The 18,174-nt window shown below is 47.3% G+C and overlaps 1 protein-coding gene across 4 annotated transcripts in view; it reads left to right on the top strand.

Moving 5' to 3' along the window:
- FAM13B (family with sequence similarity 13 member B) overlaps positions 1 to 18,174 on the top strand; it is a 476,175-nt gene that overhangs the window by 297,732 nt on the left and 160,269 nt on the right. For all 4 annotated transcript variants that reach the window (XM_086942255.1, XM_086942256.1, XM_086942257.1 and 1 more), the window contains one exon: positions 3,528 to 3,623. In XM_086942255.1, coding sequence (XP_086798381.1) covers positions 3,528 to 3,623 — 96 coding nt within the window. The remainder of the gene's footprint in view (positions 1 to 3,527; positions 3,624 to 18,174) is intronic.

The following is an 18,174-nucleotide window of genomic DNA, read 5'->3' as shown; positions in this document are numbered from 1 at the left end:
GAATATATGGATGAGATATCGCATGCCCTGAGCTGGGGAGTTGGAAGGGACAAAGTGGAAAGATGTGCTTTAGTGGTGGGTGATTTTAATTGCCATTTATGCCCGCACAGTGGACTGAATGTTTGTGACATAACAAGCCTCAAAGGCGAACCAAGCACACATTTTGAACATACTCACTTTGGAAACTTAATGAACAAATGAATGCACGACTGGGACTTAGGTTTTGTCAATGAGCTCAGTGAGCCAATGGTCAATTTTCAACCCACTTTCCACGGGCGGGGACAAGCTCTATAATCGACTTTATGCTGATGTCCAATAGCCACCACCAAAGTGCCAAGGCTTTTAAAACTGAGGATATCGCTATGAGCGATCATTACCCGATCAGTGCAAAATTAGATGCAGGTCCTAGGGCCAGTCGGATATTGGATCTGACGGAAACTTTATACTGTCATTAGATTTCACTGGCACGTACAAACGGATATTCTATAAAGTGGTCTAAGGTAAAACCAATTTTTTTTTTGAAAGATCTGATTATGGAGGATCTTGATCAATTTATGATATGCCTCGAAGAACCTCTCAATCCATGTACAGTAAAAACGGCCTTCGGAAAAATAGCATCCACAATTAAGAAAAATTTGACAAGGAAGCAAAGAGACGATGATGGGGATAAGATGCTGGGTTGGTTTAACTCTGAATGCTCTAAAGCCCATAATACCCTTAGACACATTAAAAAGGGTACCCAAAGACTTATTAGAACAGCTCGATTGGCATACAGACATTCAATTAAGAAACGAAAAAGGGAATTGAAAGATGCTGCCTGGGAGGCGTTACTAAAAGCTAGCACCTTGAGGGATAATACGGCCTTTTGGAGGGAAGTGAATGCTCCCTTTTTTATAGAGAGGAAGACAGACCTTTTAGAGGTTGCTATAACAGAGGATGTCTGGGTTAGTCACTTTACAGATTTATATAAAAAAGATGACTTGGATAAACCAAATAATCCCGACCCCTGGCTGATAAATGAGACTGACTGGGAGAGACCCTCGGTAGATACATTCCCTCTACAGATACATTTTTCACTTCCAGAAGTAGAATAGGCCATACAGGAAAGTGCAAACTCTAAAGCCCCTGGGCCGGATGGCATCCCGATCGAAATATTTAAAGATAACATTTCTTTGTGGGCCCCACTCCTTACAAATGTTCTTAATTGTTACAGCCTAGAAGGTTTTCTAACAACATGGCAGGAAGCTATTGTAATTCCTATATTTAAAAAAGGAGACAGAACGGACCCAAAATGCTACAGGCCAATCTCCCTACTTGACTCGTTGATGAAGGTAGCTGGAAGAGTTCTGTTGAACAAACTACAAACCTGGGCAAAAGAAAAGGGAGTCCTTTCTAAATTCCAATATGGATTTGTAGCGGGGCTAGGCACAGTAGAGCAATGTCTTAACCTGGCCTTGATTACAAGTAAATGCACGGTGGCAAAAAAAAGCAATCTATACATGATTTTTGTTGACTTAAGTTCAGCATTTGATTGCCTAAGCCACAGAATGTTATGGAGCACCCCTATAGACTTAGGAATTGACCCAAATATTCTTGACTTCATAAAAGAATTATACAGAGGGGCGGGGGCAATGGTCCGATATGGGAAAAATGGAAAATGCACTAAGAAATTTCCAATGAAAAAAGTGTCCGCCAAGGATGCATCCTTGCCCCGTTTCTTTTTAATTTATATATAAACGATGTGGCAGATCATTTGACTAAGCTGGATGTAGACTACCCCAAAATCAATGGCATGGCAGTGCCTATATTACTTTATGCAGACGACGCTGTCATGTCAAGAAAACAGCTAGGTCTGCAGAAAGCTCCAACCGGATTTTCCTCATTTATGGGCTCAAGAGGACTTAGGATAAATGTGGGAAAAACCTTTACTATGTGTTGTACGTCAAAAAACAAAGTAGATTGTAATACTTTTTTAAATCAAACAAAGATAAGCTTGACGAAGACGTTTACCTATTTGGGCATTATTTTTAACAGCAGGGGATCATGGAGCACAGCCATTAATACACGCAACCTGGCCTTCTGTCGAGAAATAGGCGCGGTAAAGAAATTCGCAAAACAAATTGGGCAAAAAGCCGGTCCAGATTCTGCTCAACATCTATGCAGCGAAATGCGTTTCTACCGCGACCTACGGTGCAGGAATTTGGGGAATGGCAGATTGTCGAGAGATCCAAATTCATGAGAACGCTTTTCTGAGTTATTTATTAGCAGTGCCCAGATCAATTTCTACTACTATTTGCCACAAGGAACTTGCTCGGGTCCATATCACTGATGTAATTAAGATAAGTCCAATAATGCTTTGGCACAAGATATGGACCTCAAGTGAAACAGTGTTTAGCAGGGACGTTATTAGAGACTGCATGGACCTGGCAGCCTCTAGAAATATAGTGTTTCCTATGTTATTAAATTTTTAACTTCTATAGGCCATTCAGAACTGTTTGAAAATCCTATTTCTTGTTCTCTAATCTCAAAAAAAGCTCTCAAAGAATGCTGTTTAGGTTTGTTGGAAGCAAGGCGATCTTATTTAGAGGGAAATAAGTTAAGTATTTCCCACCACGCCTACTGTTGTATGGAGTAGGTTTACAACCATACCTATCACCACTACACTCTACCTACACAAGACTATTATTAACTAGGATGAGAACACTACTGCTTCTTCAGGCTGATATCATTTCCAATTGTAAACGATTGGTCTGCCAAATTGATTAACTGCCCGTGTGACGATATTTCAAACCAGTCAAATATTCATTGCATTCTATTTTGTAAATATTATGAATGGGGAAGAAAGAGACACCTGGTCCCGTTGCTAAAAATGTGGGGACTAAGGCAATGCAGACCAGCCCTGATCAAACTGTATATGTTACAAGATGAAGTCACTGTGGTAGCAGTATCTAAGTTCCTGAAGTATGTAGTAAAATGTAGAGCTTCGATGAATTGAACATTTTTAACCTATTACATATTATATATATTACTTTCTGGAATTACCTTATAGGTATTTTATCAAATTATATAAATTTTAAACGTATGCATAATGTACAAATGTAAGGAAATGTTTTTAAATTGTATTTAAAATGTGCTTTTATGGTTTTTTTATATCAAAAATCGAATAAAGCTCTTTGAATTGAAATTTAATTGAACAATAGAAAAGATGTATCAATCTGTGAAATGCTGTGGGTTGATGCCAAGACCCGAGAAGGTCCCAGGAAGCGAGTGCCTGAAGGAGGCTGACCTAAAGTCTCGTTTGTACATTGTGTTATCTGTGTTGTGTGCAGGCAATAGGAATTACCAGCCAGATAAAGCTGTCTTAGCCAGACCTAAAGATTGTGGCTGCATTACGTTTCAACGATGGGGTAGCGAAAGGGCTAATGCGCATGGTCTAGTGCTTTAAACCCCAATTTGTGACTTGTGCTGTGCTGGTGGTTAGCATCCTCTGGCAGTCACTGGATAATTGCTGAATCTCTCTTCTGCAGGTTACGAGAGAAGAAAGGCAAGTCGTGAAGCCTCTGTACGACCGCTATCGCCTTGTGAAGCAGATGCTGACGAGGGCCAGTATTACTCCGATTCTGGTAAATTGTCTTAGTCTTGCATTTTATCATCTCCTTTTAAAAAGAAATAAGAGCCTGTACCTATCAGCAGAGGAAAACATTCCTGTAAAGGAAAATGGGTATTTAAGATGACTGTGTTTGTAGAAAGCCTAAATGCAATATGTGGTTTTGTAAGAAAGTATTTTCTGCAGGTAGTAAAGGGAATGCCAACACTTTAGGAGAGGTGGATGTTGTACGGACCAACCTTCATTTTCGGGTGCTACTGGAACCAAACTCTTTCAAAGCCCAATAAAGGTGGCATTACACAGACCTGAAGCCCAGCGTGTGCTGCTCCTGGTCGAAGGTTCTCTTGTTCCAAGAGAGGGGGCATTAGTCGTTGTGCCATGGAGAAAGCACTGTAGGATCAGGGCAGGAAGGTGTCATCGAATAAGCAAGAGGGGTTAAGAACTGCGGCTTGGGAACCCCTCCTGCCCTTTTCTAAAGAGATGGCTGTCTGATGCACATGAGTTCTGTTGCTTTTGCCAGCCCCAAAGTGAAACTGATTAAGGACACATCACTGCAAACTACTGGACACTGACACTTGGAGGAGTCATTTCCTCATAACCTCATCATGACTTTAAGGCATCTTTGAACTTTGCCTTCAATCTACTGCAGCTTCCTTGAGTCTGTTTTCTCTCCTCTGGTGCTGCTCGTCTATGTCTCTACTGCAGCTTCCTTGAGTCTGTTTTCTCTCCTCTGGTGCTGCTCGTCTATGTCTCTACTGCAGCTTCCTTGAGTCTGTTTTCTCTCATCTGGTGCTGCTCGTCTATGGCACTGCTGCTTCCTTGAGTCTGTTTTGCAGCGTGAATCTTTCTGGATTCACTATGCTGTGCGTTATTCCGCGGTCTTGTGGTTGGATCCGGAACCGTAGTCTTTTCTTTTTTTTTTTTTTTTTTTGTAGCCCAGTTGGGCGTCGACGTCCCACCTTTTGGTGTATTTCCGGTGACGTCGGCACGCTTCCTGCGGAAGCACCCACTCTTGGGCGCCATCTTCAGATTCTTTCTTTCACAGTTGGGTCTGGATCGTTCCCGAGAGGGCTCCAGACATTTTTGGAGAAAGAAGAAGAAAACAGTTTTTGGACGGAAAACATTGGAGAAGACTTCAGGAGACTAAATCATCGAGAAGATCGACGAAGGAGGAAAGGAAGTTCAAGAACTTCGAATTCCATTGAGGAATGCGAGCGCAGAGGGCCCCCTGAACGCATGAGATGTACAAGACTCCTTTCAAGTTCTTCGCAAATTGCCAACACAAGTACGCGCAGAAGGACCAGCACCAGGTTTGCAACCTCTGCCTACAGGTAGACCACGAGAGCAGCGACTGCTCCGCCTTTACGCCGAAGACTCTTCGAGTTCGAGCAAGACAGAGAGTAGCCAACGCCACGATGCAGGGCAAGGGCCAGCCTCCATCCCTTCGTGACCTGGGGCTATCTTTAGACAAAGAAGACAACAACGCCGCCGAAGACAACGGCTACACGGTCGTAGAGACCGATATTACGAAGACTCCAAAGAAGGTAGGAGACTCTACGGCCCCTTAAGCCTCGAGAGACCCTGAGTCTCGAAAGATTGAGGGAAAAACCCTGAAAGCGCCAGCGCTGAAAGCTTCGGCGCCCGCACCTAAACCCAGGCCCAGTGGATCCTCTGAGAAGGAGTCCCCGTCGCCGAGAGCTGAAGAACAGCAAAAGCCGTTGAAAAACGTCTCCGAAAAGGAACGTCCGACGCCAAGGGAGAAGGATGCCGAAAATAAGCTCGGCGCCGAAACCTTCGATGCCGAAAATAGGTTCGGCGCCTAATTTACCGCCAAAGAGACCGGCTGAACCATTGGACGCAGATCTGGCTGCCGAAATGGAGAAGAGGCGGCGTCTCAAAGCCCAGATGGAAAACATTCTGCAACGAACGAAGGATTTCGACGCCAGGATGAAAGACTTCATAATCTCGATGAAGCCCAAGCCACAGGTGCACGAGGTGGTCGAGGAGGAAGAGGATGAAGTAGAGGAACAGCCGGAGAATGTCGAAGCATTCGACGAACCGGACGAAGACGTCGCCGTCTTCGACTACTATGAGGAGGTCGACGACCGCAGGACGCTCCTCGGTTCGGCGACCTCGGAAACTCAGGAGATAGACTGGCAAGAAGTCGACACAGAGTCCTGAAGAAAGCATCAGCACGTATCCTTCGAGGCCTTCGCTGCCAGATGGCATTGGAGTGTACAACAGTCATCAGGAATGCAGCAGCTGTCTTCAAGGTGAAACTCGACGAAGAGCAGCAGAAGGCTGACTTCCTTCTCGAGACATTGCTCCCCACACAGACCAGGAAGCCAGTACCTGCCAATGCTGGAAAGTATCATGGCTCAAGGGAAAGAAGCCTTCAAGGAGCCGGCAACATGCAAGGCAGTCACCCCAAGGACTGAAAAGAAGTATAAACATTCATCCAAGGACCCACCCTATATCCAAGGCACGGTCTCAGCTGACTCAATCATTGCTGCTACAGCAAGGAAAAGGGCTAATGTGCCGACTACCTCAGGGCCACCTCCAGACAAGGAGAGCAAGAGGATGGACTTGAACGGAATGCCGCGATGCACTGGCGAATGGCCAATTCCAACGCACTACTAAAGAGGCATTAGTACCAGATCCTGGAGGAACTGGGCCAGTCAGGATTTCAGGGACAGAGCGGAAAACCTAGTCGAAGAGGGGAAGAATGTGGCAAACTCTTGCATCAAGACAGCTCTAGACGGAGCGGACACCTCCAGTAGGCTCATGATGGGCATCACAGAAAGGAGACAAGCCTGGCTCCGGGGGTCTGGCTTCAAGCCAGAAGTACAACACAGCATCCTGAACACCCCGTTCAACGGACAGACCTTGTTCGGGGCCCCAGTAGACGAAAAGCTCAGTCAACTAAAGAAAGATAATGAGACAGCAAGGTCCATGGGGGCATTGCAGTTCAGAGGGTCGAAAAAGGCCCAACAGCAGGGGTGGTAACCAGCCAGGAACATCGCACCAGGCGTTCCAACAATCCCACCAGACGGAGATCCAAGCGCAGCAAGGACAGCAGAAGCAGTCCTGGCAATACCAGCAATGGGGCCAGTCCTTTCGCGGGAGAGGCAATGGACGTGGCCAAATAAGAACTCCCAGGGTGAGGCACAAGGACAACACACAAGGGTCAAGCACACTGAACACCTGCAAACATGTGAGACCAGTGGGAGGAAGACTAAAACATTACTTCCAGGAGTGGAAGGCTATAACGTCGGACAAATGGGTTCTAAACATCATGAAGTTAGGATACTGCATAGAACTGGAAAGGACTCCCAACAAGCAGAAAGCCACAGAGAAGGAAGCTAGCAAGGAAAGAGCTGCAGCTACTTCAAGAGGAAGCAAGAGAGCTCCTGCAAAAACAAGCCATAGAAGCAGTACCTTACAGAGAAAGGAACAGGGGAGCATATTCAACATACTTCCTGGTGCCAAAGGTAGACGGTGCTGCTCGTCTATGGCTCTGCTGCTGCTTCCTTGAGTATGTTTCCTCTCCTCCGGTGTTGCTGCTGCTTCCTTGAGTATGTTTTCTCTCCTCTGGTGCTGCTCGCCTCCGGTTCTGCTGCAGCTTCCTTGAGTATGTTTTCTCTCCTCTGGTGCTGCTCGCCTCCGGTTCTGCTGCAGCTTCCTTGAGTCTGTTTCATCTCCTCTGGTGTTGCTCGCCTCCGGATCTGCTGCAGCTTCCTTGAGTATGTTTCCTCTCCTCCGGTGTTGCTGCTGCTTCCTTGAGTATGTTTTCTCTCCTCTGGTGCTGCTCGCCTCCGGTTCTGCTGCTGCTTCCTTGAGTATGTTTTCTCTCCTCTGGTGCTGCTCGCCTCCGGTTCTGCTGCAGCTTCCTTGAGTATGTTTTCTCTCCTCTGGTGCTGCTCGCCTCCGGTTCTGCTGCAGCTTCCTTGAGTATGTTTTCTCTCCTCTGGTGCTGCTCGCCTCCGGTTCTGCTGCAGCTTCCTTGAGTCTGTTTCATCTCCTCTGGTGTTGCTTGTCTCCAGCTCTTTTACAGTCTGTAATGAGCCTGGCAGCCAAGTTGAGCACAGCTCTGAGGGGTGCCAGGTGGACTTTAGGGGTTCCAGTGAGCATAGCATTGCCGTTTTCCAGTTTGGAGAGTACTAATGATTGTACTACACATTTGAAGTCTTCTTGAGTGATGAAGGGTTTGATTTTCTTGAGGAGCCTGAGTGAAATGTGCTCCTTTGGCAGTTATTTATGTTTTTTCAGTACCAAATTTGTCAAGAATGAAACCCAGGGATTTTGCCTAGTTAGATAGGTTGAGCGGACAGTTGAGGGCGTTAAGGTCGGAGAACTAGTCTTGTACAGGGAGACGGTTGTTTGTAGGAGAGAAAAGAATAATTTCAGTTTTGTTAGGGTTGAGTTTAAGATGGTTGGAGTAAAACCAGGATTGAATCTTGCTCAGAGTATTTTTTAAATGAAGTGCATCAGTATGTGATTTGATTTTATAGTAGAGTTGGGTGTCGGCATAGTGGTGATAGTTGATCCCGGCTTGTTTCAAAATGAGAGAAAGGGGTTCCATGAAGAGGTTGAAGATAGAGGGGGATAGAATTGAGCCCTGAGGGAGACGAGGGTAGGATTGGAGAGACAGGAGTTGATATTTATTTGATATGTTCGGTGCTGAAGGTAGGAAGTGAATCATTTAAGGTCCATTACATTAAGTACAGAGTGAGCTTTAAGAGATACCAGTAGGGAAGAAAATGATTAACTTTGGAATGCTGCCGAGAGGTCAAAGAGGATAAGAAGGCAAGCCTCCCCATTCTCTGGAGAATGATGAATGTCATCGGCAATGTTCAGCATGGCGGTTTCTGTACTACAACCTTGGAAGGAGTCAGGAAAGTTGTATTTGCCTATGTGGTTGTTGAGTTGAAGTCATGCACATTTCTCCAAGGTTTTAGCAAGCAGTGGGAGGTTGGAGATGGGACGGCGGTTGTTAAGATCGTTTGGGTCAGCATTTAGGTTTTTCAGAATGAGAGTGATTTCCCTGAGTTGGACGAAGTCGGGGACGCACTCAGTGGCAAAAGAGGTGGTTCGAGGCATGTAGGCTGCTGAATTCATATCTGTGCATAGATCGCCGCGTGGTGTTGGGTCCGGATGATCGCACATTGTTGTCCTGGAAGAGTCTTCGAAGTATCACGAGATAGGTGGCTCCTCCCATGGACTACAGTGCGCATGGGCATCGACTCCATCCTCAGATTGTTTTTTTCCGCCATTGGGTTCGGATGCATATTGATTCACTTAAGTCGGAATTGATAAAGTTTCTTTAGGCCAAAAGGCCTTAAGTTTTTTCGTCGGTATTGTCTTGCGATCGGTGCCCAGTTCTGTTCCAGCTCAGTTCCCGAGCCGGATATCCAGAAGAGCCGCCTGCTTTTCGACGCTGAAGGCCTGGTCGACGCCAGAGGCAGTATCGACGAACCATCATGAAACTGAGCCCGTTCAAGAGATGTCCCGTGCGCAACTCAAAATATCCCCACATCGACGTCCACCCGATGTGCAACAAGTGCCTGTCGCCGGATCATGATGAAGCCAGCTGTTATGGCTTGTTCCCGTTTTCGATCCAAGAAGACACTTCTGCATCGGCGCGCTGCACGCGAGGAAGCCCAGCAGACGGCACCTGAACCGGTGGACATATTTGATGCCAGGGATGATGAAGGAGCAGAGCGGGAGGTTCGAGAAAACCTGTCGGATCCCGCATCGGAGGTCGACTCCAGCTACGACGCTTATGTTGAGATGCTCGATGCGGAAGACGTAGTCGACAAGGTAGGAGACGACGATGGGGCCTTTGGGACCATGGAAGATAGCTCGAGCGAGGAGCTAGGCCCACAAACTGATACTGGGGCCAAAACACTTCATAAGGCTCAGGTCGAGGGATCGCCACAGGGCCTTACCCAAGATCTTCCAATAAGTTCTACGGCCCCGCCTTCGGGCTCGGCTTCGGACAGGTCTAAGGAGCCGCAAGTTGCGAAACCGAAAGTGAAAGCTCCGGTGTCGACGCAACCAAAAGCACTCGAGGCTAAATCGAAAATGAAAGTGTGTATTGCTTTGGTCGGCTCGAAGTCCTCGGATCTATCGGCACCGACTAAGCAGAAGAGCGTTATCAACCCGAAGAGGCCGCTAAAGGGCGCCTAGCCAAAGTCTGGCACGCCGAAGGCAAAGGTCAAGGCCGTCGACCTGAACAATAGTCGACACCGACAAAGGACTCTGTGATCAGAAGGTTCTCGAGCCTCTGCGTCGGCCGGACAAGGCCAAGAGCAGTACAACCCCCGAGTCCACACCTGGTGGTGCCTCGAAGGATTCCATTGAGTCGACGCAGCCGTCCGCCTCCTTCTCAAAGCAGGTGGCAGAATCCCTGAAGCGCATCAAGGACAAGGCTTCGGCTGTCGGGCCTAAGGATCCTCCACCTTCGAAGCCTGCAGAGAAGCCTCAAAAGAAGTCGGCGCCCATCCACTTCAAGCTGCCACCGAAAGTGGTGCTGAAGGCTTTCGTTCCTAAAATGGCTGTCGACGTGCCCAAGAAGGGGTCCACGGTGCCGAAGCCAACAACTGTGGTCCCAGCCACAAAGCATCGACAGTCCTTGCTTGAAGAGCAACAGGAACAGTTTGTCGATGCCGAGACAGGCAGACTTTCTATTTATAAACGGAAGATCCGCCCGGAACAGCCAATGGAGTCCTATAAAATCCCACTAAAAAAGGATTCTACTACAACACCTGTTCTTGTAGAACCTGTATCTCGACGTGGCCAAGATGTCTCGCCCGCTTATTCAGATGTGGAAACTGGGGAAGGTGATAATGACGAATACAGCTATCCTGTCGACACTGATCCAGATGATACTAATGAACCTTGGGCAGATGCTGCTGACCCTGGAGATCCACACACTGCTCCAGACACTCATGTGTATGCTGTAAAAACCTCGCCTACTGAGGCTTCAGCGGCGTTTAATGCACTAATTGAAAGGGCAGCCAAGAATCATGACGTCCAGCTCCATGCTGACCCTATTTAAGTAGACTTTCTGTTCAACACCTTTTCCACCTCAGAGAGGACTGTCAAGACTCTGCCTATGTTGAAGGGTGTCTTGAAACATGCTGAGGAAATATTTAAGGAGCCCACAAGGGCCAGGGTAATAAACCCCAGGATTGAAAAGAAGTACAAACCGGCTTCTTGGGACCCTACCTACATTAAGGGACAGTTGCTGTTGGACTCTCTTGTTGTTTCTAATGCCCGGAAGAGGGCTAATTCACAAACAACGGACGATGCTCCTCCCCCAGATAAAGAATCTAAGGTGCTAGAGGCATCAGGGAAAAGGGTGGCAGCTCAAGCGGCCAATATCTGGCTCATTTCAAACACTCAGGCAATCTTAGCCAGGTATGACAGGGCCCATTACGACACACTGGTGACCCTGTTACAGCACCTGCCAGATGAATATAAGGAGGCAGCTGAGCTGCTCATACAGGAAGGGAAGCTCCTATCAAATGCTTCTGTCAAATGTGCACTGGACGCAGCAGACACCGCGGCCAGAGCCGTTAACACTAGTGTCATGTTGAGACGACATGCCTGGCTCAGAATCTCCGGGTTCAAGCCAGAGATACAGACCACCATTCTAAATCAGCCAGTAAACCCTGATAATCTATTTGGCCCAGAGGTGGGCACCACCTTGGAGAAAATCAAGAAGGACACTGAGACTGCAAAGTCTATGGGGGCTCTACAGTCGCAGCAGTTCAGGGGTGGTTCTTTTCGTCGCTCAGGCAATAGAGGTGTTTCCAGAGGCCAGCTGTCCCAGCAAACACAGTACAATAAAGGTGGCGCGCAAACCACATACACCAAACAAAGTAGAGGTGGTTATCGTGGAAACAGCACCAAGGGCAGAGGTCGTGGAAACAACAGCTCCAGGTCCTCCGCCACTAACAAACAGTGACGCCTTGTCACTGCCCCCCGACCATACAACACCTGTCAGGGGAGACTTCAACAGTTCCTGCCAGTCTGGAAGTCCATCACAACAGACAGGTGGGTCACAAAGCTTATCCAGTACGGTTATTGTTTGGAGTGAACATCCACTCGACCCAACATACCCCCAAGACACCGTCCTATCTCCACAGAGCATTTGCACTTATTGCAGCAGGAGGTACTCGTCATGCTGCAAAAAGGAGCAATCGAGCTCGTGCCTGTGGAAGAAAGAGGCACAGGAGTTTACTCACTGTACTTCTTGATACCAAAAAAGGACGGGTCCCTCAGACCCATACTGGACCTCAGACCCCTCAATCAGTACATTCTATCAGAGCACTTTCACATGCTAACACTGCAGCAAGTCCTACCGTTGCTCAGTCAGGGAGATTTTCTCGCAACATTAGATCTGAAGGATGCGTATTTTCATATTCCACTGCACCCGTCACACAGAAAATACCTCAGGTTCACCATCCAAAATCAACATTACCAGTTCAAGGTCCTATCTTTCGGAGTGACCACGGCACCCATGGTGTTTACGAAGTGCCTGGCGACGGTAGCAGCACACTTACGGAGACGGAACATTCATGTCTACCCTTATCTGGACGACTGGCTTATCCAGGCAAAGTCGGCCAAGCAGTGTGCTGCCCACATGTCCCACACCATTCACCTTCACAATCTGGGATTCTCACTGAATTACCTAAAGTCCCACCTGCAACCCGCCCACATACGGCAGTATCTGGGTGCGACCATCGACACTTTGGCAGCCAAAGCACAGCCAAATTCAGTGGGGATCAGCAGCATTCAATCGCTGATACAAAAATTCAGACCGCAACACTTGCTTCCGGCACGAGTGTTCATGCAGTTGATAGGCATGATGGACTCCTGCATCTTCATAGTCCCACATGCGAGACTACATATGTGTCCGCTTCAGGAGTGCTTAGCACCTCAGTGGAAGCAGGCTCACGGACAGTTGAAAGACCTAGTGTTGGTAACTGGTCGTGCATACAACTCTCTGCATTGGTGGAATCCACAAAACCTTTGCAAGGGACGACCGTTCCAGGAGCCTGTGACAACGGACGCATCTCTCCAGGGTTGGGGAGCTCATGTACTCCTTTACACAGTGCAGGGTCTATGGACGACGCAGCAAAAGAAGATGCACATCAACCTTCTAGAACTGATGGCGATCTTCATGGCGATGAAAGCATTCAAAGTACATCTGTGCAACAAGGTCGTGTTGATCCGGACGGACAACATGACGGCTATGTACTACATACAGAAGCAGGGAGGAACACACTCTCCACAGTTGTCTCATCTGGCTCGGAGCATGTGGAAGTGGGCCATTCACAGGAACATCTTCCTCATGGCGGAACACCTCCCGGGCGAGGACAATCAGATGGCGGACCTGCTCAGCAGGCACAGCCACCAAATGCACGAGTGGGAGATACATCCCTCGGTACTACAACCGTACTTCCAAAGGTGGGGTCATCCAGAGATAGACCTGTTTGCCACAAAGGAAAACGCCAAATGCCGAAGCTTTGCCGCCAGGTTTCCACACCCACAGTCGCAGGGCAAAGCGATATGGATGAACTGGTCAGGCAAATTTGCGTATGCTTTTCCCCCAGCACCTCTAATACCGCTGGTGGCACGCAAGCTGAAGCAGCACTCTATGACTCTCATCCTGGTTGCTCCGACGTGGGCACGCCAACCATGGTACACCACGTTTCTAGAACTATCCGTGGTACTGCATCAAAGGCTGCGCCTCACGCCCAGGCTTTTGACGCAGAACCATGGCGACATTCAGCATCCAGATTCGCAACAGCTCAACCTGGCGATCTGGCTCCTGAGGTCTTAGAGTTTGGCTACCTCAACCTGCCTCCCGACTGTATGGACATCATCAGGGAAGCAAGGACGCCCACCACCAGAGCATGCTATGCGGCAAAATGGAAGCGGTTTGTCATTTATTGTGCAGACCACAACATCAACCCGCTGGACGCATCTACTTAAAACATCATTTATCTGTTACATCTATACAAATGTAATCTGGCCTATGCTTCCATTCGTATACATTTATCCGCAATAGCTGCTTATCTCCAAAACAGGCAGCATCTCTCCCTTTTCAGAGTGCCTGCCATCAAAGCTTTTCTGGAGGGACTCAAACAAGTCATTCCTCTCCGGACCCCACCAGCTCCTAAATGGAACCTAAATGTGGTCCTCACAAGACTGATGGGTCCACCTTTTGAGCCACTGCATTCATGCGAGATTCAGTTCTTAACATGGAAAGTGGCTTTACTGATATTTTATTTATTTATTTATTTATTATGACATTTATAAAGCGCAAAACGAAGGCCCGTGGGCATCTCGGCGCTAAGTAACTGCAATGTTTGGCCAACAGGGGACAAGGAGATCATTGATTAAAAAGCCAAGTTTTGATGTTTTTTCGAAAAGACCATAAGGACGTACTGGCCTTGATCGATTGAGGTAGTGTGTTCCAAAGTTTTGGAGCAGCCACAAGGAATCTTCTGTCACCCCAGTTGACAGATTTAGTTCGGGGGATCACCAAGTCCAGGGAACTGGACGAGCGCAATGCTCTGGATGGACAGTAGGGGGTGAGATTCTGAGTGAAGAACGCTGGGACAGCGTTGTGTAAAGCCTTATATACCAGGCATAAGGCTTTAAACTTAATCCTGTTCCTCACTGGAAGCCAATGGAGTTGTTTTATGGTGGGTGAGACTGGATGAAATTTAGGGATACGCCCCAGGAGCCTGGCAGCCGCGTTCTGAATAGACTGCATTTTTGTTAACACTCTCTCCTGGGCCCCTAGAAACAAAGCGTTACAGTAATCTAGGGTGGAGAGCACCAGGGAGCTTACCAGCGTTTTTGCCATGTTCTCAGGTAAGTAGGGCAGAATTTTTTTGATGAGCCTGAGTTTATGAAAGGCTGAAGAGGATATCTGATTGGCGTGAGGAAGGAAGTTCAGACGGTTGTCAAACATGACTCCCAGATTCCTCACTTTGACGACTGGGACTGGGGGCTGGCCCATGGATGAAGGCCTCCAAAGGGGGGACCACTCCGGAGAGAGATTGCCGAAAATTACAACCTCTGATTTGTCAGAGTTTAGCTTCAGACAATTATGTGACATCCAGTTCCCGATAGCCGACATACCCTGGTTGAACATGTTGGCTTTCTGGAGCCCGTCATTTTTGACGGCAAGGACCAGTTGAGTGTCATCAGCGTATGAAGTGAGGCTCATCCCGTGTGCCCTGATGACATTGGCAAGGTCCGACACATAGATGTTGAATAGTGTCGGACTGAGGGATGAGCCTTGGGGAACTCCACACGGTAGTGACAGGGGGGAGGATTCAAAAGGTCCCACAGTGACGACCTGGGTCCTGTTGTCGAGGAAAGAGGCAAGCAGCTTTTTGATAGCGATTATGCACTAACTATCCAAGAGCCATTCATACAGATTCATTCCAACCGGGTGGTGCTTCGCACTAACCCTAAGTTCCTTCCTAAGGTGGTTTCACAGTTCCATATCAACCGGACTATAGAACTGCCTGTGTTCTTCTAAAATCCTGAGTCAGTTGCGGAGAGAATGCTCCACACGCTTGACGTCAAGAGAGCCTTGATGTACTACATTGATAGGACCAAAGATTTTCGGAAGACGAAACAACTATTTGTTGCCTTTTCGCCACAACACAAAGGCAATCCCATTTCCAAGGCTTGTATAGCCAGGTGGATCGTTAAGTGTATTCAGATCTGCTATCAGAAAGCCAAGCGCACTCTAACGATCCCCCCGCGGGCCCACTCCACCCGGAAGTTGGGGGCCTCCATGGCTTTCCTTGGAAATATTCCTTTAGGTGACATATGTAGAGCAGCGACATGGTCTACCACATACACATTTACGAAACACTACTGTGTAGATGTGCACTCCAAACAGCAGGCAGCTGTTGGTCAGGCTGTTCTAAAAAAAACTTTTCCAAACTGCTGCAGCTGGCACAGGCGGCCGCCGCTAATGGAGGGACTGCTATGTAATCTATGCACAGATATGAATTCAGCAGCCCACATGCCTCGAACCGAATATGCTACTTACCAGTATGCATTTGTTCTTTGCATGTAGGGCTGCTGACATTCATATCGCCCGCCCTCCTCCCCGGCGCCTGTAGCGGCTGCAGCACTCAGAAATACTCTTAGCATGGTCATCATTCACGAAGTTACACTCCATCTTGGCCATAATGGCTAAAAACAATCTGGAGAAGGAGTCGATGCCCATGCGCACTGTAGTCCAGGGAAGGAGCCACCTATCTCGTGATACTTCGAAGACTCTTCCAGGACAACAATGTGCGATCATCAGGACCCAACACTAGGCGGCGATCTATGCACAGATATGAATGTCAGCAGCCCTACATGCCAAGAACAGATGCATACTGGTAAGTAGCATATTCGTTAATGATGTTTGTCCAACATGGGACAATGATGTGGTTAAGGGTATGAACTAGCTTGGATGGGAGCAGGTTTTTGATGTGAGGCCGGTTTCAATTTTGCAATGATTTAAAGACTTCGAGCTCAGTCAAAGGATTTAAATTTCACCAGGAGGCGTTATTTTTCAATTGAAAGTTTGAAAAGATGTCACCAGAACTACTAGTAGGAGTAGATAGATGAGTGGGCGGAATAGGAGGCAGGGACGGTGCAGAAAAAGGAGGTACGTCTACAGAAATTTGGGGGCTAGGCAGGGCCAACATTGTGGGAAGGATTGATTAATTTTAGCAATTTTTTTCAGAGAAGTTGGCAATCTCCTCACATCTTTCTATTGAGGCTGTCCACTCTGGAGAGGCAGATAACTTTTGCCTTCTGACAATGTTAGAGTTCTCTGGGCCTGTGTTTGGCACGATCCAGTTGGGTACGAAAGAAAAAGGCTTTTTTTTAAGAAAATGTGCTTCTTATATTTTGATCTTGCAGATCTGAGGAGGGCGAGGGGTGTTGTCTCCATGTTCTTTCTGCTAGTCTAAGTTGTCTTCTTTCCTTATTGAGTTCAGGATTGAGCCAAGATTTGGATTGAATTGTTCCTTGTTTTTTTAGTTTAAGCGGTGCGACTTGATCCAGGACATCACTAATGGCCTTATGGAAATATTCATTGAGCTTTTTATTTTTATTTATTTTTATTTTGAAGGTTTTATATAGCGCGAACCAGACTCTTGCGAGTATCAGAGCACTTTTCATGACAAGTAGAAATATATACAGAATATATTACGATATAGTGAGTCACGCAATAAGTAAGTACTAGATACATCTAGAACAAGACAAGGCAGTGCGATGCTATTGCAAAATGGCAAAGATAAAACCGAAGGACTAATATAAGTGAGGAAAAGCAAGTAATAAAGTACAGCAAGTAGAACAAAGTTCACGTGGATTGAGCCATGAGGATACCTTTCACTTCTTTTGAAGGAAGCCGGGGAAGGGTTCATACTAGTTTCACAGGGCAGAGAGTTCCATATCCTTGGAGCCATACCGGAGAAGGACCGGTTGTAGGTTTTTTTCTTGGCAAATCGTTGAGGTTGTAGGAGAAGAGTCTTGGCACTCCTGGAAGCTCCACTGCCCGCTGAGAGCACCAATTTCTGAGCTAGGTATTGTGGGGTGTTGTGGTAGAGAGCCTTGTGTGTCATACAAGCGATTTTTAAATGAATTCTGGTTTCAAACAGTAGCCAGTTGAGGGCTTTCCGGTCTGGGGAAATGTGGGCGTTTTTCTTAGAGCCTGTAATGAATCTCGCAGCTGAGTTGATCGTGGCTCTTAGCGGGGCAGTTGAAGACCTCGGGAGTACGCATAAGGTTACTGCTCCGTATTCCAGGCGAGGGATAACTAAGGCTTGAACAGCTTGTTTGAAATCGAAGGCGGGCAGATAAGGTTTCAGTTTTCGCAGGGTCTTTAGGTGGAAGTTGGCTCCCTTTGTTGAGGCATTGACGTGATTCAGCATTTTGAGGTTCTTGTCCAGCGTTACCCCTAGAGATTTTGCTGAGTCGACTATGAGCGGTTGTCCATTGAGAGCTGTTAGATGCTTCATCCAGTCTGTGATAGTTTGAGTTTTGTTAGGGGGAGGCGATTACAAGGAATTCCGTTTTGAGGGAGTTTAGTTTCATATGGTTTTCGGCCAGCCAGATTTGGGTTTTTTGTAGAGTGGAGTTGAGTGATTTGATGTCTTCCAGTGAGTGAATTTTGATGTATATTTGGGTATCGTCCGCATACATGTGGAATTATATCTTGGTGAGGCTGAGAAGGTCGGTGAGGGGTTCCTTGAAGAGGTTGAAAAGGGTGGGAGAGAGGGAGGAGCCTTTTGGAACTCCCAGATGACAGACTAGGGGGAGGACAGGGATTGGTTGACCTTGAATCTTTGGGATCTGTTTTGGAGGAAAGCGGCAAAACAGTTAAATACACTTCCAAACATACCCATTCTGTGTTTCAAGAGTTACTACAAGTTCCGAAATGCACCACTTTAACCGTCAAAATTACACCATGTATCAGTGAAGGAGTCTATGTTCGAAAGGAAATAGTCCAAATAAGAGAACGCGGAGTC

The sequence above is a fragment of the Lissotriton vulgaris genome, chromosome 10, assembly GCF_964263255.1.
Source record: "Lissotriton vulgaris chromosome 10, aLisVul1.2, whole genome shotgun sequence".
NCBI lineage: Eukaryota > Metazoa > Chordata > Amphibia > Caudata > Salamandridae > Lissotriton > Lissotriton vulgaris.
The sequence above is the reverse complement of the archived record's forward strand: the minus strand, read 5'-3'. Positions and strand labels throughout refer to the sequence as shown.